General features: G+C 55.5%; 8 protein-coding genes across 8 annotated transcripts; 4 read left to right on the top strand and 4 right to left on the bottom strand.

The window, feature by feature from the left end:
* Positions 1-1,902: 1,902 nt before the first annotated feature.
* CCMA1212_009725 (Secretory component protein SHR3) lies at positions 1,903-2,629 on the bottom strand (the record flags this gene model as incomplete). Its single annotated transcript, XM_073706797.1, has 2 exons — positions 1,903-2,441; positions 2,536-2,629. 2 exons carry the CDS (start codon positions 2,627-2,629, stop codon positions 1,903-1,905), a joined length of 633 nt encoding a protein of 210 aa, XP_073554719.1.
* A 641-nt stretch (positions 2,630-3,270) lies between these two features.
* Positions 3,271-3,939, top strand: CCMA1212_009726 (uncharacterized protein; the record flags this gene model as incomplete). Its single annotated transcript, XM_073706798.1, has 2 exons — positions 3,271-3,639; positions 3,729-3,939. Exons 1-2 carry the CDS (start codon positions 3,371-3,373, stop codon positions 3,937-3,939), a joined length of 480 nt encoding a protein of 159 aa, XP_073554716.1. The 5' UTR covers positions 3,271-3,370.
* Positions 3,940-4,164: 225 nt separating this feature from the next.
* CCMA1212_009727 (DNA repair protein rev1) lies at positions 4,165-7,593 on the bottom strand (the record flags this gene model as incomplete). Its single annotated transcript, XM_073706799.1, has 2 exons — positions 4,165-7,291; positions 7,349-7,593. The coding sequence occupies 2 exons, from the start codon at positions 7,591-7,593 to the stop codon at positions 4,165-4,167; spliced, it is 3,372 nt and encodes a 1,123-aa protein (XP_073554717.1).
* A 501-nt stretch (positions 7,594-8,094) lies between these two features.
* On the top strand, positions 8,095-9,738 carry CCMA1212_009728 (uncharacterized protein; the record flags this gene model as incomplete). Its single annotated transcript, XM_073706800.1, has 2 exons — positions 8,095-8,237; positions 8,292-9,738. 2 exons carry the CDS (start codon positions 8,095-8,097, stop codon positions 9,736-9,738), a joined length of 1,590 nt encoding a protein of 529 aa, XP_073554710.1.
* A 401-nt stretch (positions 9,739-10,139) lies between these two features.
* Positions 10,140-11,979, top strand: CCMA1212_009729 (Uridine nucleosidase; the record flags this gene model as incomplete). Its single annotated transcript, XM_073706801.1, has 6 exons — positions 10,140-10,145; positions 10,293-10,369; positions 10,496-10,619; positions 10,754-10,839; positions 10,921-11,574; positions 11,637-11,979. The coding sequence occupies 6 exons, from the start codon at positions 10,140-10,142 to the stop codon at positions 11,977-11,979; spliced, it is 1,290 nt and encodes a 429-aa protein (XP_073554711.1).
* A 225-nt stretch (positions 11,980-12,204) lies between these two features.
* CCMA1212_009730 (Mitochondrial thiamine pyrophosphate carrier 1) lies at positions 12,205-13,385 on the bottom strand (the record flags this gene model as incomplete). Its single annotated transcript, XM_073706802.1, has 3 exons — positions 12,205-13,087; positions 13,204-13,256; positions 13,353-13,385. The coding sequence occupies 3 exons, from the start codon at positions 13,383-13,385 to the stop codon at positions 12,205-12,207; spliced, it is 969 nt and encodes a 322-aa protein (XP_073554802.1).
* Positions 13,386-15,822: 2,437 nt separating this feature from the next.
* On the top strand, positions 15,823-17,055 carry CCMA1212_009731 (uncharacterized protein; the record flags this gene model as incomplete). The annotated part of the gene is made up of 1 exon (XM_073706803.1): positions 15,823-17,055. The coding sequence occupies one exon, from the start codon at positions 15,823-15,825 to the stop codon at positions 17,053-17,055; it is 1,233 nt and encodes a 410-aa protein (XP_073554801.1).
* A 1,061-nt stretch (positions 17,056-18,116) lies between these two features.
* CCMA1212_009732 (uncharacterized protein) lies at positions 18,117-19,999 on the bottom strand (the record flags this gene model as incomplete). The annotated part of the gene is made up of 2 exons (XM_073706804.1): positions 18,117-19,759; positions 19,924-19,999. The coding sequence occupies 2 exons, from the start codon at positions 19,997-19,999 to the stop codon at positions 18,117-18,119; spliced, it is 1,719 nt and encodes a 572-aa protein (XP_073554804.1).
* Between the last annotated feature and the right edge of the window lie 1,115 nt (positions 20,000-21,114).

The raw sequence follows: 21,114 nt of genomic DNA on the forward strand, positions 1-21,114 counted from the left end.
GCGTGGCTCAGCTGCGGGGAGAGGAAAGGTGACATATTTGCCGTTTGAGAGTGTCTTCTTGCGTCGAGCTCGCAGCGCCTGAGCCGACTTTTTGTCCCGACTCCCAAAAGAGGCGTGACTGTAAAAAATTCGATCTTATCGCGGCTTATCGATAGGGTGCGAGGGATCCGCACCTGGTTGCGATTGGATGCTCTGATTCGTGTGCCTGCCGGGATCGGTCCAGGACGACGTTCACACCCCGGCACTTGCATGTGCTGCCTTGGAACCGGCGCTGTACCTGGCAAGGGCTTGTTCTTGGAATTACTACCTTATGGCTCTTTTATGAGACATTGTCACTCAGGTCCTGGGTGAGCTTTGAGGCACTTCGGTGTTTGAAGCAACACGAAAACGAACATGTATGGTAATGTCGCCAAGTCAGAATCATCAGACTCTGCTCCACAAAGCACGGTTGGGCAGCAACAGACTCCTAAAGGCAACACCATGACTCCATGCTCCTCGACATTCCTACCTTGACAGTGTCTTGGACGACCAGGAGGTTTTCTGTCGTCTAATGTGCAGGGCCATCGAACACTCCTGGATCCACGTTTTCTCGGCAAACTGGCAGGACAGGCACCCTCCCATTGATACTACCCAAGGTAGGACCGGAAAACCGCTCAGCTGCATGGTGCCGGGGGGGCAGCCAGGCACCACCGGGTTTGGGTGTGTTGAGCATGTATCGGATGAATTACTGTTGCTGTTGTTACCCGTATGAAAGAAGTCGCTTATACAGAGGCAAATTCGTATTCAGGAATTGCGACTGCGTAGGAGGTATGACAGGAGTTCTCAATCATATTAGTACTTTGAAAAAAAGGCACCTAGCAGGATGCAACTGATGGCAACTGGTAAACCCATACACAAACGATACAGCATACGTCAAGCGGCGTCGACCGTACCTTCAAGGGGCTCCCATCAGCACCAGGCCATCTATTGCATTAGCGTTCGTTTCGGTTCGCTTCTTTTGTGGAAAACAAACAAGCTCAGGAACTTTACACACCCACTCTCTCCATGATCACATCTTCGTTCCAGCTTTCCGATTCAGACCTTTAACCTTTTACAAGCTTCGTTGCATCTGGACAAAAGGCACATGACAGGCCAACACCACTCACATAGACACATCCTCTCCTCCCAAAACTCTCATCCATCGTGACAGCACAACGAATCGAGAATTGATCGTGCACTTCTACAGATGACGAGAGGGGTTTTTCCTCACAAAACTGACAAGCTCATACCGGGACAAAGTACTTTTAGTCTACATGCAGGCCTGGCTAGCGCCTTGTCGGGACCCGCCTGGTTGTGATGCAAATTTCTTATCAGATGATCAGATAATTTTTCGCGGCCAAGATGTGAAGCGATATCCACCCACGGAAAAGAATATTTCGTATTGTCATCCACATTGGTACGTCACTGCTATGGTTGTCTGACTCTCAACGTCAAGTGGCTCTCATATGAGGAAAAGTGCTAAAGAACTCTGTTGATCTTAATTTCTTGCATGGAGCAGGTTGGAAACTCGTACCGATATATTCCCAACAGTGAGAGATTTAAGAAGGGCCATTCTCCCGCGGCGGCTGTCCTACTGGGTGATAAGAATGCAGACAGACCACCAGAGGGATGTACACAGACAACTGGTCTCGTCTCCCCTCAAGGCTCCTGAGCTTGTGTCTAGTGTATTATTACTACATATAACGGCCCGCCATCAAGGCGTCATTCGGCCATACGAGCGACTTCATACTATCCAACCTCGCGGAGTCCGGTAAACCCGATGCTACAAATACACCACATAATCGTGATACATAACACCATGCCCCAAGCCCTCTCACCGCCCGCACGGCCAAACACCGTCCCAGTATCGTACAGCCCACCGCATCACTGCTTCTTCTTAGCCTCCTTCTTCGCCACCTCCTTCTCGTCGTCCAAGTCCCTCTTCTCAGCATACCACTGCCCAGCTTGCAGCACCAGGATTCCCACCAATACAAGCGCCAGAATCGTATTGCTCGCCGCCAGCACCTTCAGGCTGTCCTCCCTGCCGAGAACAATCTCGCCATCGAACCGGCCCTTGGACGCGGCAAACTCCTCCGAGTGCCAGAAGCCGGAGCTGACGGTGCGCAGGCCCTTGACGATGTTGGAGACGTAGACGGCGACGCCGATGATGTACAGGATCAGCGAGGCGCCGTCGAACAGGAAGTTGGCCTCGCTGGGGCGGAAGAGCTTGATGAAGAGGCCGAGGAAGCCCACGCTCATGATGATGTTGAGGAGGCGGCCGATGAGCGGCGGCGATTGGTGGACGAACTTGAGGTGCGTCTCAAGCTGGTCGTAGTAGTCGGCGGCGACGGGCTCTTTCGTCCACAGGAGGGGGAAGTCGTACGGGAACGACGCGAAGAGGATGCCCAGGAAGAAGCATGTCGCTGGAGCCCAGTGTTAGCAAATGATACCCCGACCATCCTAACTCAGCTACAGTTGAGCGAGGCGCAGGGGGAAAATGCTGAGAGAGCAGCGTACGGCCGATGATGAGGAAAGTCGCAAAGGACGTCGATCCGCGGTAGTCCTTGGACTTTGTGGTCTTGGACCAATCAATGTAGGAGGAGGAGCTCATGGTAGCTTGGGCGAGAGAAGAAGCGCTGCTCGGTCTGCAGTAGGTATGTGCAAAGTATGAGCAAGTTCTGCAAGAGATTGTCGCCGGAGAGGTCAGAGAAGCCGTTGCGCAGGGTCCTTTGTGACCATGTGATTGCGTGGATGTGGGAGAAGTTTTAGGAAAAAAGGACAGAAGAGGTTATCGTGTCCGTCAATTGAACCAACATGCAGTGCGTGGGGGAGCTGAGAGTCTAAATCTGCGGAGGGACAAGCTTTGGCAAGGTACCGATACCTTTGCGGGTTAGCCCGCTCCAATGCCATTCAGCAGAAACAGCACCGCTTGATTTTGCGCTGCTAGCGGACTCGGGGTCGTGGTACTCTAGACGTTTGGCGGCGTTGGCCCCGACATCATCGTATCAGATACCCGGAGCATGGGAAGGTTCGTTATCGCTGCAGCTTACTTACAGGCACTGCTGCATGCCTGCCTTTCAGCTGCATGCCACCATTCTTCACCCTTTCAATTCTTCTTCTTCTTCTTTGTTCTGCCTGTGCGTCTTGTTTTTTCTTCTTCAGCCTCGTTCAGCCTCTCATTCTCTGCCGCCCAGTTTGTTAGCGATACAGTTGCCCTCTTGCATGTTCCCTTCAACACAAAGCGCTTTGTACTCTAGCAACATAGCTTCAATCCCTTATACCGCGTTACTTCCCGCGGAAAACACCAACCGCCAAAATAATCACAATAATACACTCATTGCCGACCTTCCAAATGACGCTCCTGCTACATCTGCTCCTCCTGCTCTTCATCCCGCTCCTCACCGCCGCCGATGCCACCGTCTCTATATACGACGACTCCGACAAATACATATACTACGGATGCTACAACGAAACGACCCAGGTGCCCGGTTCGGCCGAGACACGCGCGTTGGGCGGCGGCATCGACGAGAGTCTGCCGGGCGAGATGACGGTGCCGAAATGTCTTGCTTTCTGCGGCAATGGGAGCACCGAGTATCGGTATGCTGGGCTGGAGTGGTCGAGGTGTGTTTCAGTCTTTTGTTTTCCCCTTCAAATGTGATGACCGCGGACGTGTTCAATGGCTGACCCCTCATGGTCCTCCGTCTCTGTAGAGAATGCTGGTGTGCGCAGACGTTGTCTGGGATAGCTGAGAAGCTCGATGATACGGCGTGCAACTATCCCTGCGAGGGCGACAATACGACCGCCTGCGGTGGGTCTTTGAAATTGTCCGTCTATCGCGCTTCTTTTGCGAGTCGACTGGCTAGTTCGAGCGTGTTTTGTCTGACGATTGCCGGGCTGGTGATGGCGAGGATGCTGTGGTGATGCGTTACGCGATGATGATATAACATGTAAATGGGGGGTCTACTTTTTTCAAAACGAACGAGTTGATACAGGTGTAAGTAGATTAGTAATGTTCATATGATTTGGAAGAAAACTATATACTGGTTCATATATACATANTATATATATATATATGACTTACATGAGTCATCCAAGCCATCATACTGTATTGCACCCCATCTTCCTCTTGAAATATGTACGACCACATCATATCTGAAGGGGAGCCAGGCCCCTTTCTTCAACAGCAGCCTGCATCGCCGCCTTGATGCCACTCACGGCCAATCTCCAAGCTCGGCCACCTCTGCTATCGACACCATCCTGATCAACCACGACACCCAACCACTTGATAAGCATAACGGCCTTACTCAGATCCCGTTCCTCTTTGATGACTTTGACCAAGTATTTTTCCAAAACATCGACATCTCGCTTGTGTGGCCCGGCCTTTCTAGTCTGAGCATGCCACGCATCAATCATGTCCTTGATCTCCGGCGCAGAAGTGACAGAGCCGGAAAACGCTATGACTGGCGGGAGTATGGGGAACTCGATCGTTTTCTGCCCCCCGGGGAGCACACTGGTCTCCTGATGGCTTCTCGTGACTGGCGCCTCTAACCCTGACTGCAATGCTAATACTTGGCGTCTGTGGTCGGCAATTATCTCTTTCCTGACATCTTCTGGAAGCTCAGCAAGGAACTCAGGGTCCAGTTCTTCGACCGCTTCGGGTTGAGCCTCTGCGGGTACTGGCATCCGGAAGTTGGTCTGAACAACTCCCGCTTGAGCGTCCCGCTGGCGAGACAATTTGCCAAATATTCCACGAGACGCGCTGGGTTTCGTTGGAGTTGCTGGCCTTCTGGGTCGACTCGTTTCGGGTTTTCTAGGTGAGGGTTGTGGTAGAGTCTCTGTCGGCTTCCGTCCGTAAAGCGCCAGCACCTCGGCTTTCATATCGTCCGGTAAGGCATTAAACACCTCCAAATCGACCTGGGAGGACAACAAGTCTGCTCCTATGGGGCTCTGCGGTCTTGATTTTGGAGCCTTCTTCTGAAGAGGGGAGGCAGCCCCTTTGGGACGCTGGGCCATAAGCTTGGCACGAATGTCTTGGGGTAGCTCGGCCAAGACCGCAGGATCGGGGCTGCTCGGTAACAAGAACTGGGTGCCTGAGAGCTTGCGTTGAGTATGCGTACTTCTCGAACCACCCGAATCAGGCGCATTGAAACCATGTGCTGGCTTGGGCTTTTGAGGTGTGACAGGCTCATCTGCTCGAGATTCGCGTTTTGAGCCATCCATCCGCCTGCTCTCTGCGTCGCCTGGCTCTTGGACGGTGCCAGCTAGACCTGCTCTTGTCTGCTGCTCCTGAGGCTGTTGTTCGACGAAAGGAGCAAATGCTATCCTCCTCTGGCTGCTATCCACGGCGAGGGAATTCAACTTGATCGGTTCCAACTTTGTCATCTGGACGCCAATTCCACGGAGATCCCCGGGGCTGAACTTGAACGAACGCAGTATGGAAGCTGCTTCCTTGCCGATGGTCTGATAATCGTGGGTCGCAACACCAAAGGTCGCGCTTTTGTTGAAAGAGTCGCATTTTCCATGCCCCAGATGTTTCGTTGGGTCCAGAGGAGCATCAAGAGCACGTCTCATGATTTTCACAGTGAGGTGCTTCCCCTTGACTTGCTCATTCACCAAGCGCTTCTCCAATTCCTTGCAGAGATTGTAGACAAACTCTTCAGCTTCTGCTTGGTTGATGAAGCGAATCCCCCAGTTGACCTCTGCCGACACAGACTTCCTGGGAGGCTGCTCTCCAACTTCTGTTCGATCGATGCCGCGGGCGTAGTCATGCAGTTTCTCACTCGTTTTGGGGCCCAAGACCGCCACGAGGCGTTCTTTGGAGATATCCCTGAGATCCTTGACGTATTTGACGCCCAGGTCTTCCAGCTTTCCACCAATGCTGTACGCCACCCCTGGCAACTCTTCAACCTTGAGGTCGCCGATGACATCCAAGACGTGCTCTGGTCGAAGTTGAAACTGTCCGTCAGGCTTTGCTTTCCTCAGGGCAATCTTGGCCTGCAAGATGTTTGCGCCGATCCCGACTGAGACGGAACAGTTGGTTTGTTCTTTGATCTTGTTGCGCAATGCCAGCGCCATCTCGTCAACCTTTGCCTGCTCTCTCCAGAGACTGCCCTCACTAACGCCGACGCCGTGTGATTGGGCTGCCGTAAGCACGACATCAGTGACATCAACCAAGGCCTCGTCAACGCTTACACTTTGGACAATGCCCCCCGTTTCCAAAATGGCTTCGTAGAACTGACGACTGACCTCTTCGTATGCCGGGAAATCGTAGGGCAGGACTTTTAGGTCAGGGCAAAGTTCGAGAGCTCTCTTCATCCACATGCCATTCTTGACCCCGAATTTCCGAGCAACATAATTGCAGCTCGCGATTTCCGATCCAGCACCCGTGCTGTGAGCGACGACAGAGGGCTTGTCCACATATTCAGGGTGTCGCTTCAAGGACACGGTACAGAAGAAACTGTCAAAGTCCACGTGCATAATGTACTTTCTCAAGCCAGGCCGGCTCTTGGTTTTTCTGTTTGAAAGACCTTTTTCGGCTGCTAGTCGTTGCATCGCCGATTTCAGGTTCGCCTTCCACGTTGAGAGATGATGCAACCTGCTCTCCGAATAGAATTGCTTCAGGAAATCGGGATTAGCAGTGGATGACTTTCTGATCTTTGGATCCGACAAGAGCCAAGCATTGTGCTCTTCCGACGTCATCTGCTTAGAGGGCGACTTCGACGTGTCTGCCTGGCCGATCGGCTCGGCCGCCGCACGCTGCTCGAATTCGATACTTTCATCCTGGAAATCTTCGACGGGTGCGTCGAGGGGTAACTGTCCTTCATACGCCGCCGCCGCGGGGTTCTCCGCGCCTTGCGGCAGGATCTCAGAGATGTCGTTTTGCCATCGACTAGACAAGGCCGACTGTTCTGGTAGCTGAATGGCTAGATGGCTTTGCGATGCGACTCTGATCTGACTGGTGTAGAAACTGTTTTCCGTCTGCTCCTTGTATCCCCTCCTGGCGGCCGGGCTGGATTGAGTGAGTCCTCTGTCACTATCAAATTTCAGGATCTTCTGGCTAGGGCTCTCGCTCGATACTCTGTAGTCCGACCACGGTAGAAGCTTTCCGGCTTTTACTGAATCGACAACCCACGCAGGCTTCACGATCCTGTATCGGCTAAACTCGATGGCCTTCTTCGGGGGTAGGGTGGCTGTGATGATATGCGTGGCCATGGTTTTCGAGTCCAGATACTGGAGAAACCCACCGCCATGTTGAACAATCTCGTGGTGAATGCTACCATGGCCTATGTCAGTGTTTTTATAAGCAATGGCCGTAAGACGAAGCACTTACACATGAAGAGGCGGCTGGGTGTAGCCATTCACATGGGCAACTACCCCCTTGAATATCGGCGGCTTATCGGATGTTGCGCGTATGTCGGCATCAAGATTTTGTAGCTTGATCTTCTTTCGACGGAAATAGTCGCCAAAGCCATTGAACTCGCTGCCCTCATACTCCTCGCCCTCCTCATTCTCAAAAGTATGGTTCTCAATGCGCTTCCTCACCGAAGAGGAATTCTTTTCCAGAACGGTATTCATCTTGTCCAGGAGAAGTGAACCAGGCAGATTCCAGAGGGTTCAGACATCGATCGGCTCCAAAATCGGCTCATGAACGATCGCACATATCAAGAGCAACGCCTGTCCGTGAAGCCCCACAGTTTCAGTCAGTGAAGCAGTGGAAACGGAGGCGTTTGACACGTTAGAATTGGCATTTTCTGGACGTGAGATGCCTTGCGACCCGCGTCATGAATCCTTCGAGAAAGTCTGCTGATGGATGCCAGATGGTGACATTTCTTTGGCGATGGTGGAAAATTTGTAAGGAGTTGAAGGCGACTGTTCGGAGAGGTGACGTGATGAGTCGGACAAGTTGCCGCGTTGGGTGGAGCTTGTCTTGCGCGCCTCTCACACGCTGTCCCGTGACCTCGAAGTTTCCGACGCTACACCTCCAGCCTCGGAAGACGAGGCTGCGCTTTCGCTCTGTTCTTTCTTGGTTGTTGTTGACCTTGCTCCCTGTTGAACCTTGCGCATCTAGCAGCAACCATGAATAATGAACAATTCCGGAAGCTGATGCTCGCCAAGCCGGGACCGTCGCCAAAAGATGGTACTTCCCCCAAAGGCACGAGCCCTGGCGCGAACACGGGCTCCTTGGGGTCTCGACAGCGAAACAGCATCCCGATGACACCGTAAGTAGTCGCCTCTATTGCAGCAAGTGCGCTCTGCTGACGCGCGGTCTCAAGACGATCTTTAGGGGGCGCGCAGGCCGATTTCGCGAGACAACTAGCAGAACGGAATCAAGCGCTTCATCCCGCAAAAAAGTTCAAGACATCCGTGCCAAAGGGTGTGAAACTGGGGACAGGCTACGTCGATAGGGCGAAAACCCGAGAGAGCGAAGAAGACGACCGAGAAGAGAGACTGAGGGCGCTGGAAAAGGCGCTCAAGGACGAAGAAATCGACCAGGCAACATACGAAAAGCTACGGTTCCAGATTGCAGGCGGAGATCTTTCAAGCACCCATCTGGTGAAGGGGCTTGATTTTAAGCTTCTCGAAAGGATACGCAAAGGAGAGGATGTCTACGGGAACAAGCCAGCGACGGAGGATAGCGCGCAAGAAGCGCCCGAAGCGGAAGAAAACGTGGATGACGAGTTCGATCGACTCCAGGAACAAGAGGTACATGCAATCACAAAAGAAAAAGAAAAGAAGAAGGGTACTCTAGCAACTGTGCCCTTGGCGCCGGGGAAGAAGAGGACACGGGATCAGATCTTGGCAGAGCTCAAGGCTGCCCGATTAGCAGCGCAGCAACAGAAAGAGTCAACCCTCGGAGACCGGTTCAAGAAGATTGGAGCGAAGCAGAAACCCGGAACACGGATTGAGAGGGACAGCAAAGGGAGGGAGGTCCTAATCATTGTGGACGAAGATGGGCATGAGAAAAGAAAAGTCCGCAAAGTGCAACCTGAAGAGGAGGACGATCGAAAGGGTCTTCTCATGCCAGACAAGAGCGCCAAGCCACTGGGGATGGAAGTTCCCGAACAGTATCGGAAGAAGGAGGAACCCGCGGAAGATGACGGCGTTGTGGACATCTTTGAGGACGCCGGCGATGATTACGATCCGCTGGCCGGAATGGACGGCTCAGACTCCGAATCGGACGAGGAGGACAAGATCGGCGACAGCAAGCAGGAGGCAGTCAAAGATGCAGAGGCAAGCGAGGCTATGCCACCACCACCAAAACCATCGCTGGCACAACCGGAACGGCGGAATTACTTCAAGGACTCAAGGACAGGTCTCATTTCCGAAGAGGCGGGCAAAGCGCCGTCCTTGTCGGATCCTGCCATTTTGGCAGCGATCAAGAAAGCGGCATCTCTCCGACCCATCGAGCAAGACGACGAGGATGACAAGGCCAAGGAAGAAGCCAAGGCTCTGGAAGAACGACGGAAGAAGCTCCTCCAGATGCAGAGCCGGGATGACGAGGATATCGACATGGGCTTCGGCACCAGCAGGTTTGAGGACGAGGAGGACTTTGAAGACAAGAAGGTCAAGCTATCGAGGTGGGGCGACGATGCTGGAGAGGAAGGGTCCGGCAGAGGTGACAAGTCGAAGCGGAAGAGAGGGCCAAAGAAACGAAAGGGCGACGTCAACAGCGCCGCCGATGTGCTGCGGGTTGTCGAGCAGCGCAAGAAGTCGGCGTGAGAGGACCTGGCAAGCCTTCGCTTTGCTTGAACCCAGTCGGCAAGCCACAATGTGCCATGCCCCGGATTATCTGTCCCCATGAAGGATGACGAGCAAGCAAGACCACACATACTATGTACTATGTACTACCTAGATACCCCAATTATGATTGTACAGCTCCGGGCACTTCGGCTATCCATCGCGGAGCTCCGCGATCTTCAGGAGACCATTTCCACTGACATCAACGATAGTCCGTCGCGTGTAGGTTCAAACGCCGATGATTTCCAGAGCCTCTCGAGGTTCCCTGTTCCCTCAGGGTGGAGGCTAGTGGCTCGGATTAACCGCCTCTATTATCAAATCCGCAGACGCCAATGACACAGACTTTCGGTTCCTGGCGATGCTAGTTGTGCCTTAGCATCAGAATGTGTGTGAGGGGTCAGCAGGAGGAAGCGGTCGCTGCATGGATTTCCCCCACTCCGAGGCTTGCGGCTGCGGAGAACAAAAATTTAGAAGCGGGTTTCCATGGAGCATCAACTGTCACCGGAAGGCTTGATTGAGAGATTCCTTGCCCTGAGTGTCTGATTGAGGTTCGCCGTCAACCGACTGGGCGGTGGCTGAAGGAACCCTGCCTGGACTTTGATGCTCTGGGGCTGTGAGTGACGGCGATTACGGAATGCGAATGCTTGCTTCGACTCTTGAGCCCTTTCTTGTGCGCCCGTCCGCGACTCTTTTGAAATCCAGCTATAAAGAGAACCGTAATCACTTCTTTATGACATAGAAAACATATTTCGCTTCTCTCGTTTGGCGTCGTCTCTCGGCTCGAGCCCTTTTCCCATCTTGCTACCATCAGAATGTCATCCCCTCAAGTGCCCGTTTGGTTGGATTGCGATCCGGGCCACGATGTGAGTGTCCCAACCCATCCGGAATCTGTCAAACTTCAGACGCAAGCCTCATGCAGGGTCGCATTGCATGAGGCCAGCGCGGCCAAAGCTTGATCGGAGACAGGACGAGCTAACTGGGACCTGTTCCGCAAAAGGACGCCTTCGCCATCCTGCTGGCCGCTCACCATCCCCGAATCAACCTGCTGGGCATTTCGACAGTCTTTGGAAATGCTTCCCTCGAGTACGTGCTATGGGGCCTTGATGATGCTGGCTGCGAGAATGAAGCCAAACACATCGCAGCTGACGGCTGAGAATCTACCAGACACACGACGTACAATGCCGCCTCTCTCCTGACGGCCTTTGGCAAGCACAACGACATCCCCCTCTACGTCGGCCTCAACAAGCCGCTCGAGCGACCTCCCCTCCACGCGCCGACCGACATCCACGGCGACAGCGGCCTCGACGGCACCGAGCTGCTTCCCGCCCCGAAATGCGCCCCCCGGCCGGAGCCGGCCATCGAGGCCATGGCCGCGGCCCTCCGGGCGCAGCCCGCCGGCACGGCCTGGATCGTGGCCACGGGCACCGTCACCAACGTCACCGCCCTCTTCCGCAAGTACCCGGAGCTGGTGGCGCACATCAAGGGCCTGAGCATCATGGGCGGCTCCGTCGGCGGCGGCTTCTCGGACGCGCCGCTGGGCAGGGTCGACGGCAAGGAGCGCATCGGCAACACGACGCCGTACGCCGAGTTCAACATCTTTGTCGACCCCGAGGCCGCGGCCGAGCTGTTTGACAACAAGGAGCTCGCGAGCAAGATGTACATGGTGCCGCTGGACCTGAGCCACCAGGTTCTTGCGACGGAGCAGGTGCGGGAGTTGCTGCTGTATGGCAAAGATGGGGGGGACAAGACGGGCAAGGGCAAGACGGAGCTGCGGACGATGCTTGTCGAGCTGCTCTATTTCTTCGCCAAGACATATGCGTAAGTCTTTTGCCCTGGGAGACTGGTTCATCGTGTCGGATGCTAACGTATGATTGAAACAGCGACGTCTTTGGCATCACCGCCGGCCCGCCGCTCCACGATCCGCTCGCCATGGCCTTTGTCCTGCTCGGCACCCCCGACGAGATCCCCTTCTACGACTGGGACGAGAACAAGAGCGAGCACCCGAAGCACCACGAGCGCTTCAACGTCACCGTCATCACCGAGGGCACCACCGAGGAGGCCAAGCGCGGGGAGAAGCAGACCGGCCGGACCATTGCCAAGGCGCTGCCCGCGGGCGAGGCGGGAGTCATGATACCCAGGGGCGTGGACGTGGAGCGGTTCTGGCAGGTGATTGAGGAGTGCATGGAGAGGGCGGACGAGACGAATCGGCGACTGAGCAATTGAGCGTCTTTTTTGTTTTTTTGTTTTTTCCCTCTCGTTCTCCCCTTTGGATAAAAGCGATTTTTGGCTGGATATAAATGTACAACTGGGCAAAGAAAAAGGATAGAAGCATGGTTTTTTCATTTTCCGGCCCTCATGGCTGTGGCCATGAAAGATTACATGGAGAGTCTAGACAAAACATTCTATTCGTACAAAAGTCAAGATTTCATGATTACACGGGCATACAATTCATATCGACGCCTCCCCCTCATCGTTATCAAAGCTCATCATGAACTTCAGACTCCGCTCATATGTCCAGAGCGTCACCGCGCTCGCAGGCGCAGCCTTGATCAAGCTAATCGGCAGCCCCTTGTACAAGCCGCGCAGCCCCTCGGTCGCATAGATAGCCCGCAGCGCCCGGACGGCGGACGTGTACACGGGGATGTCGCTGTAGACGTACTTGCTCCGCGTGGGGCCCTGGACCTGGATACGCTTGCGGACGAGGTCGAGCGGGAAGACGGCCGTCTTGGCGACGACGCTGGCGACGATGCCGGCGGTGGCGTCGCCGCCGCCCCAGGGGAGGTGCAGGTGGCCGAGGCGCGCCCGGAGCCCCTCGTACGAGGCGAAGAAGATGCCCATGAAGGGCACGATCTGGCCCAGCGCGGGCGCCAGGCCGCGGAAGAAGCCGCGGAGGCCCTCGTCGCGGCGAATGTCGCGCAGGGCGCCGCGCAGCGACGAGTAGACGCGCTGGCGGCCCTGGGCGGCGAAGCGCGTCCTCAGCAGGTCGAGCGGGTACGTCGCGCCCGTGGCGGCCGCGCCGGAGACGGCGCCGGCGATGAAGGTCTCGGCCGAGTCGGGCAGGCGGCGGTCGTCGGGCAGCGCCGTCTGCAGGAAGACGGTCGTGGAGCGGTACGCGGTGAACTGCACGGCCGAGTAGCAGACGTACATGAGCTCGGCGGGGACGTTGCCCTTCCAGAGGCCCGTGATGCCCTCATGCTTGAGGATGTGCTTGATGGTGTGGACGGTGCCGCGGTAGGCTGGTGCTTCGCGCAGGGGGGCGAGAGGGTCGGAGAGCGAGTATGGCTGGAGCTGGAGGCGGATCTTGACGACGTCGAGGGGGGCGACGACGAATCTTCAAGAAGGAAGAAGGAGACTTGTTTAGCTGCGTTCCAAGAAGAGAGTATGGGAAGAATTGTTCAGGATTCATCGAGAGAGTTGCTGTGGTTTGGAGACCAGGCTTTGGCTTACCGAGACACGAGCCCGGCTATGGCGCCGGCGGAGACGACTTGGAGTTTGGAACCCTGTGAGGGAGACGCGGAGGACGAGAGTTCAGCATCGGAGCACGCAGTTCTAGAGTCCTCGAACGCGGTTCTGTGGACGTATCAGGGGGAACGGACCTCATCTTTGAGGTGGCCGCCTCGGGGCGACATGCAGGAGTTTTGCGCCTCAGGGTGGGTTGGCGATGCGCAGGGTTGGCTCTATTGAGTACGAGGTGTGCTTCTAGTTATCGAACTGGTTGCGATGGCGAGTGAGGCTGGTGTTGCTTTTGGTCTGTTTGGTGTGAGATGCGATGAGTAGGTAGGGTGATGTTTTTCGCCAGCGAGATAACGGATTTGCGATAGAGGCCTGGAATGACGCGGAAGATGGGAGCCGATGGAATGCGCGTTTGAGCGGGATGCGGCATTCGAGAGCGATGCAGCGTTGGAAGACGAGGGGTTGAGAGAACCGATTGAATGGTTACTGTGAATATGGCATTGGCGTCGTTTGGAAACTCAGACCTGTGATGGCATCGTGTACTTTCTCTTATGGTGTTTTCCTTGGTTTGCTTCTACAAAAGCTCAACAGCGAAAGGTGACGCCATGCCGTGGCGCTGAAGCTGGAAGCCAATGACATCAAAACGACCAGGTACGGGGTCCAGGGACGGGGTCTGTCGCTCAGGTACGTCTTCCATTGTGTTTTGTTGCGCCGGTTTCGAGGTAGCGCCTACCTTGGCACTGAGCAAGTGCTTGTACCCCTGGTACAACCGATGCCTCGAATGCTGAATGCTCCGATGACAAGTCAATCAGTCTTGAACGAGGAGCCATCTTCTTCTTTACCTAGGTATGTATGGCCCAAGACTTAATGCAAGCCCTGTCTCAATCAAATGCATGAACAGGAGCAGTAGTCGGACGACAATTGGTCTTGACATGTCATGGCAGAGTGCCTTGACTGCCCCAGACGCAGCAAATGCCCTCAAACTCCCCAAAACGGATATCCCGTCTTAGCTGAGCAGCCGGAAAATCCTCCCGTCTCCATGCGCTAAAGCCTCCGTGTCTGTGCAAGATAGTCGAATTGAGCCTGCAACCCAGTAATACTACCTACCATTGTAGTCGTGCTAGTAGGCAGTTAAGGTAGTTCACCTGTCCCAGGGCTGGCGACGCCGGAGGTCCCCTTTGGCGGGTCGGTGACCCGTGTCCCCATGCACAAGCGACGGGCAGAAGGAAGTCCTTCCATCATCCATCCATCCATACTAATATGAGGAAATGCCATCATGGTGGGACCGGAGAGGATCTGGCATGTGAAGAGTTCAGGGCGGAAAGGAAATGGAACGTCAAAGAGGTGAGGCTCCGGCAGGGGTTGCTGATCCCTGCGTTGAGCGGCGCCTTTACCGGCAGGTCAAGGTTGTCTGTCTGGACGAGTGGTTGTCGACATGATGCAGAGACGGGAAGCAGCCGTCTTTCGGCTTTCGGGCGTAGACCCTTGCCCTGAGGATAGATTGAGGCTGCTATTACCAACCTGCCACACGTCGTTGAGGCCGGGGCAAGGACATCTGCCTTGCACGCAGCATCTACACCACAAGCTTCAGCGGGCAACCATCGTCACTCCCCCCTTTATAAAGCGCCGGCGATGGAATAAAACGTTACCCCAAACTAATGAACCCGCCTCCCCCACTGGCCACTACTGCACCGTCCTCTGCAGATTAAGCCATCCCCATCTCCCCGTGACAAAAGAGGTGCAATAATAATCGCTCTCCTCCAACTTGCTCTTCCTTTCCCCCGGAGAGCCACAATCGCCCGCCATCTGCTCCGCCCATTGGCCGGCCACACGCCATCCAGCTTGCTTTGTCCACGCCCCGTACCCGTCCGTCCCTGAACTGGGGGGCTTCCGAGTGCCCATTACGTAGATGCTACAGGAACAAACCCCTCCTCCCGTGGCTGAATGACTGCGAGGCTGTCCGATTACAGAAGGTAAGCAGTACCTTTGGGGGACCTTGCCGCGACGTTGCCTCCGGGTCGGCGGATACCCGGGCAGTACAACGAATAAGCCTGGCCCCGGCTCCAAGCGTCCACGATGTCTGAGGACCTGGAGAAGCTGCATGTGAGCTTCTGCGACGGCGGGTTACTTATATTAACGTCACTCTGGCCGCCCTCGCACACTCCCTCCCTCTCTCCCTCTCTTTGTCTCATCTTCCCATTCTCCTATAAAATAAAAAAAAATAATACCCTCCATCCATCGCCCACGTCTTCTTCTCCTCTAAATCAAAAACAAGTCGTCACTACAAAGTACTTGGCCAGCGCACTTGCACGACCTGAACCAAATCCACTGCAGAATCTTATTAGTTGGCTGCCTGAGCGGCGCATGTGACACTTGCCACAAAAATTCCAGACCTCAGGAACCAAACCTACCTCAACACCAAGCTCAGCTCTTCACCCCAGACGCCGTCTCTCTGCCTCCCCCGCAAATACACCCGCCGCCATCATTCCAGTAGATCTAATCAACTCCCATCTCGACCAAGGACTGAAACCTGTCCAACAACCGAAACCCGCCATTCCTCTCTCCCTTCGCAAAAAGGCTCTCTGCCACCTCGAACAAAAGAGAGAGCCTACCATGGCCAGCATCGCCCCTCCAGATCTCGCCAATCTCCTGGCCCCGATCCTCCCAGCCCTCCCAGCCGCCGCCGTATCAACCGAGCCCGCAGTCGGCATCCTGCCCCTCCTCTCGCCCATCCTGAGACAGAGAGTCAACCTCTTCTCTTCCTCCAGCACAGAGCCCTGGCTGAAGCTGCTGTGCTACGACACGGCCAAAGCCGCCAAGCTGGTCGAGCTGGTGCAGGGCGGCAGCCTGGAGCCTCATCCCGTCTCGGGCGAGGTCGAGGTCGACTGGAGCTACGACGCCCAGACGAGGTTCCGGAGGCTGGACCCGGAGACGCTGCAGGCGCTGACCGTCCTGTCCGACCTGGGGCTCGCCTTCCAGCTGGTGTACTGCGTCAACGATGCCGCGGGCGGCGGCGACGGCTGGAGGGTCGGAGAGCTCACGCTCGCCGACAAGGCCGCTCCCTTTGCGCAGTTCGGCGGCGTGTCGACCATCGCCGAGGCGGAAGCCAAGTTCAAGGAGCCCAAAGGGCCCAACCCCACCGCGACATACACCAACAACGGCTCAACCACCAGCAGCGAAGACCTGATGGACGACGATGACGACGACGGATACTGGGACCGCTACGATGCCACTCCCGCGCGCACGCCCGCCAACAATCGCTCTCCAGCACCTCGAGCCGGTGCTGGCGCTCCCGCAGCTCCATTGGGCGCCTACGACGCTCAGGCCGCCGTGGACGATGACGATGATGACGACGACTACTATGCGCAGTACGACGACGTCCAGCCCGCCATGGACAACCACGATCCAGACGAGGAAGCCCTGCTGCGCGCCCACGTCCAGCCACCTCTGGGTCTCGGCCGCGCCAGCAACGCAGCCGACTCCTTCGCCGTCCCAGACCCCAACGAAACCCGCAGCAGCTCCTGGTCCTCCGCCGAGGCAGACAACAGCAGCAGCAACAACCCCAGCAGCCCAAAGAAGTCGGACCACTTGTCCGCCCAAGATATCGCCCTCCTCCACCCACGTCCCGAATCCAGCGCCAGCTCCAACGGCTCCAACACCGTCGCCCGGCTGGAAGCCTCCGCGGGCAAGCAGGAGCAGAACGAGTTTGGCGTCAAGCAGCACGTTTCGCGGAGCATTCGCAGCTTATACCTGCTTGCGCGGTCGTCGGGCATCGAGAGGGATGAGTTTGAGAGCCTGGTCAAGTCGGAGCTGGATATCCTGTCGTTGATTGAGGATCAGGATTGATTGGCTCTCCGTCAAGTAGCATGTTCAACCACACCCGGATACGGATCGCGCATGAAGAGATTCTACAACAAGAGGAAAGGGAAGAAATGATACCACAATGCATAGTAAAGGCTACCTACGGAAGAAGTGAGGAAGAAATCGAATCATGCATTAATGAGGAGGGACTTCACTTCGACTTTCTTGTCTTTTTTTAACTTCTTCTTCATTCTGCTTTTCCTTTTTTTTTTTTTTTTTTTTTTTTTTTTTTTTTTTTTTTTTTTTTTTTTCTTTGGACCACAGCATTCACAGCACAGCGAAAATGGCTGGAAAGGGGCGGGCGGAGCAAAAGGGAGCTGGTTTGCCTAACTGAGGCTGGCGTTTTTGATCTTGGGAATGTCGAGGAGTTGCGTTTTACACAGACTGAGCGTGGGAAAGCACTTGGACTGCTGGGAAGTTGCATTGAATGGCGGAGTTCTTGTCGAGTCTATTGGCCTCTATACCTTCTCTTCCTTCTTCGTCCACCTACTATCTAGGTACCTATTGGAGATGATTATACACACATTGCATACCTAAATAGCAAGACTGTGCCGTGTACTGTGAGAGATGATTCCTATTGAGCTTTTTCTAACAGTACAAAAGGAATAATAACAGAACCGAAAGGGCTGCCAGTAAGCATACCTCGGTCTTTCCAAGGGAAACAGAGCTCTATAAAGTAGACCTTACTAAGTGATATGACCAGCACCGGCCTCGGATGCCACCGGCCTGGCACCATGCAATCTTTCCGTACGCCGTATACCCAAATTTATCTCGACCATAACCATTCCATGCGCTCCATTCATCCAATCAATGCCTCGAGACCCAGCTGATGCCCTTCATTTGCCACGCTTTCGCCCCGGTAACCAAAACGCCGACTCCCTATTTCTTCACGTATGCTCAATGCTCAGATATAAAAGAAGCGGGAGAAAGAAAGAGGAGGACGCAAAATGCAAATCACGAGGGAAACAATGGGGTGAACCCCAGAAGGAGGGATGACTCCAGTTGCAGGATGACATCAAGTCAGAAACGCCTCAGCCGCAGCCTGGCTATGATATAACCAAGCTATTCAGTGCCATTCTCGCCTGGTCAAGCATAGACACGCAATGTCTCTGCTGGCGGCGCTGGCACGACATCGGTTGCGCCGCGTGGCCATAGCACGCCTGCATCAAAGAATCCGCCATGTCGTGTCTTTTGTTGTTCCTCTCATCAAGCAACAGGACGACATCGTTCAGCCCCCGATAGAGAGAAACGTGCGAGGGTATGCTGCGGTCCAGCCAACCAAATGTTGCCAGGTGGTGGGATCCATAAACGTCAACCTTGATGATGGCCCGCATGTTGGTCCGCCATAATGCTGGCTCCAGCGCTTTGTTGTTGGAGCATTTGAGTTGTGCGTAGTCGACAGAAGTACAAGCCCTGCCCTCATCCATGAAGCGTGCCAATATCCCACCAACTTCCTGAAGGTTGAAGTGCATGAGCCTCCCATCCTTTTCAGCCTGCTCAGCGTCTGTGTCAACCTTTGCTAAGATCGACTTGTAGGCGTTGCAGGCCGTTGGGATGAAAACCCCGAGGTACACGGAACTCTGAACGCGAGAGGGAGGTACCGCCTTTGAGAGGTCGTACATTTCTGAATAGCATTGACGGCAGTTAAGAGTATTATGAGCCAGACGTGTGGCCTCGCGTGCGACGCGTATCGCGGACAAGGTGTCAGAGGTGAGTGACAACAGAGAGGCCATTGCTTCAGTGATCAAGGAGACACAAGTGCAGGGGGCGGACGCTGATGATTCCACTGCCGGTGGCGTCGTATCCGCACTGGTAAGGTCTGACGACTCGAAGCAGTTGGAGGAACGGGTGCTGGGGCTGGAGTCGCTAGGTGCTAGAAGCTCATCATATCGAGGAGTCCAATTCTGCTCGTAGTCGTTGGGGGCTTCGGGCAAGGCAGCAAGAGCCTCGCTGGTGTCTCCAAAACCAAGGCCCTGGAAGAAACCAGTCTGTCTCAGAGCCATGGCAGACGTCGCCCCGCTATCGAACAGTTCTCGGCTCTCTGGCTGCAAGCGGGTGGCTGTTACATTAGGATTCATCCCAATTGAATCAAGACTGGCAAGACTCTGGTCGGGTAGCAGCAGGTCGCCGAGGTTGCCAAGATCAAGCGTATCCAACTGTAGGGACGGGCCCATGAGGTCTGAAACGGGAAATGGCGAGGGTGCTGAGTGCCGATGATGGTTGTGATGGTGAGCAGTGGCATTGTGAAGGTGATGTTGACTATGATAGTGGCCAGCATCGACATGTGAGTGCAATGCGGCTTCATCGTGATTCGCAGCGGCAAAGAGAGGAAATGGCGAAAGAAGAGCTGACGTCGAAGCGGGAATCGAAACGGAAGGCGAATAAGAAAGAGCAGCAGTGACAGCAGGAGCAGAAGCAGCAGCAGTCAGAGCCGGTGGAGCTGGAGCAAAGGATGCAACGAAACTCGGGACAGGCCCGAGTAGGGACGCCGGCTGCGAGGAGGGAGCGGTAGCGGGCGCGGAAACCGGAAGACGAACAGAAAAGGCTGCCGCGCTGTCGTCCGACTCTGCATGCCGCCGCTTTCGGGGCCGTCCCATGGGCTTCTGGGCCGAGTAGACGCACGGGTGGCCATCTTTCAGGCAGCGATCGCAGCCGTTGGGCTCCTTGGAGCAGGCGATCTTGCGGGATCCTACAAGGCAAACACAGTCAGTATCAAAGTCTCCGGGGCCCGGCCTCGCCTCCCGCACCCGCGGACCTCGGGGGGGGGTGCTCCCCCTCTCTTCCCCCTCTGTTTGTCTCTGTCTCTCTGCCTCTTCCTCCCTCCCTCTCTCTCTCTCTCTCACGGGGACTTACGGCACTCGTCACAGGCCCGATGCTTCTGTGGGCCAGCCAGTGCGGCCTGGGTCATGCTGAGAGCCATGGCCGGCATGACGAGAGAAAGCAGATGCGAGCACAAGGGCGCGCACAAACGCAGTACGACTCTGGCTTCGGCGTCAAGTCTGCCAGCCGGATCTGATAGGCAGGGCGTTGCAAGAGGGGCGCGAAAAGAGTATGAATCGAAGGCGGTCCGGCACCTGGTGCAAAAAGTCTCCGAGAGGCTACGCAGAGATGCAAATTGGGGCGCACGAGACGGGCAAACAAAGAGCTGGGTCGAGGCACGAGGCACGAGGCCGTGAGTGAGGAGTAAGAGAGAGGGCTTTGCTCGGCACGGCGGAATGTTTGATGCAGGTGTGAGGGGAGAGGCGACGAGGCGAGGCTGTGAGGAGGCCAGAACTGAGCAGCAAGAGCAGAGCAGAGCAGAGCAGAGCAGGAAACTTGCAGGCTCGACTCGACTGACGGCTTGAAGGCTTGGCCAACGGCCGGCCAGGGAAGCACCGTAAGGTAGGTACCCAGGCAGAGTACCATCAGGGTACTGGCTGAGGTATCGAATCAACACCCCGAGGCGGCGCCTCGTCCTCTCCACAGGCCACGAGTACCTGAGGTGAAAGCGGACGGGCCAAGTCTCGGGGTACTGGGCAGGTACCCAGCAGCTGGCGTGGTTTCCACGCGACAACGTCAAGACCCCAGCAGGTACCTTGCGTTGAGGTACCTCTTCGTGTCTTGGGCAGAGCTGCTTCGCTCAGTTTCGTCGCTTCTGGAATGATTCAGACCCAACCACCGCATCCGCGCTCAGCTGCTGCGGCGAGAAGAGCCCAAGGTAAGGCCGAGAGCGTGGGATCGTGCAGACGCGCCGACTCAGCTCGCAGGTACCGGGCAGGTACTCCATACCGGGCATTGTCTTTTGCCCAACCAACGGACAGAGCAGGATTCATGGGCCGATTCTGGTTTGTCAGCGGAGAGCATGGACAAGAACTGCAGTGTTCGCGAGTACGGGTACTTTGTACGTACAGGTACCGACGGACCATGCCATTGGGCTCCCGTCTGTCCCGTCTTCAATCTCCCAAGGTCGCGCGGAATTACGGAGGCGTCGGACAGCGCGCAGCTTGACGAGCCCGAGGGTCTTCCAGAGATGGAATCAAGGAAACTAAGGCAATTACATAAACA

This window comes from Trichoderma ghanense (assembly GCF_004382785.1).
Source record: "Trichoderma ghanense strain CCMA-1212 chromosome Unknown scaffold_18, whole genome shotgun sequence".
In the NCBI taxonomy this organism is placed as follows: domain Eukaryota; kingdom Fungi; phylum Ascomycota; class Sordariomycetes; order Hypocreales; family Hypocreaceae; genus Trichoderma; species Trichoderma ghanense.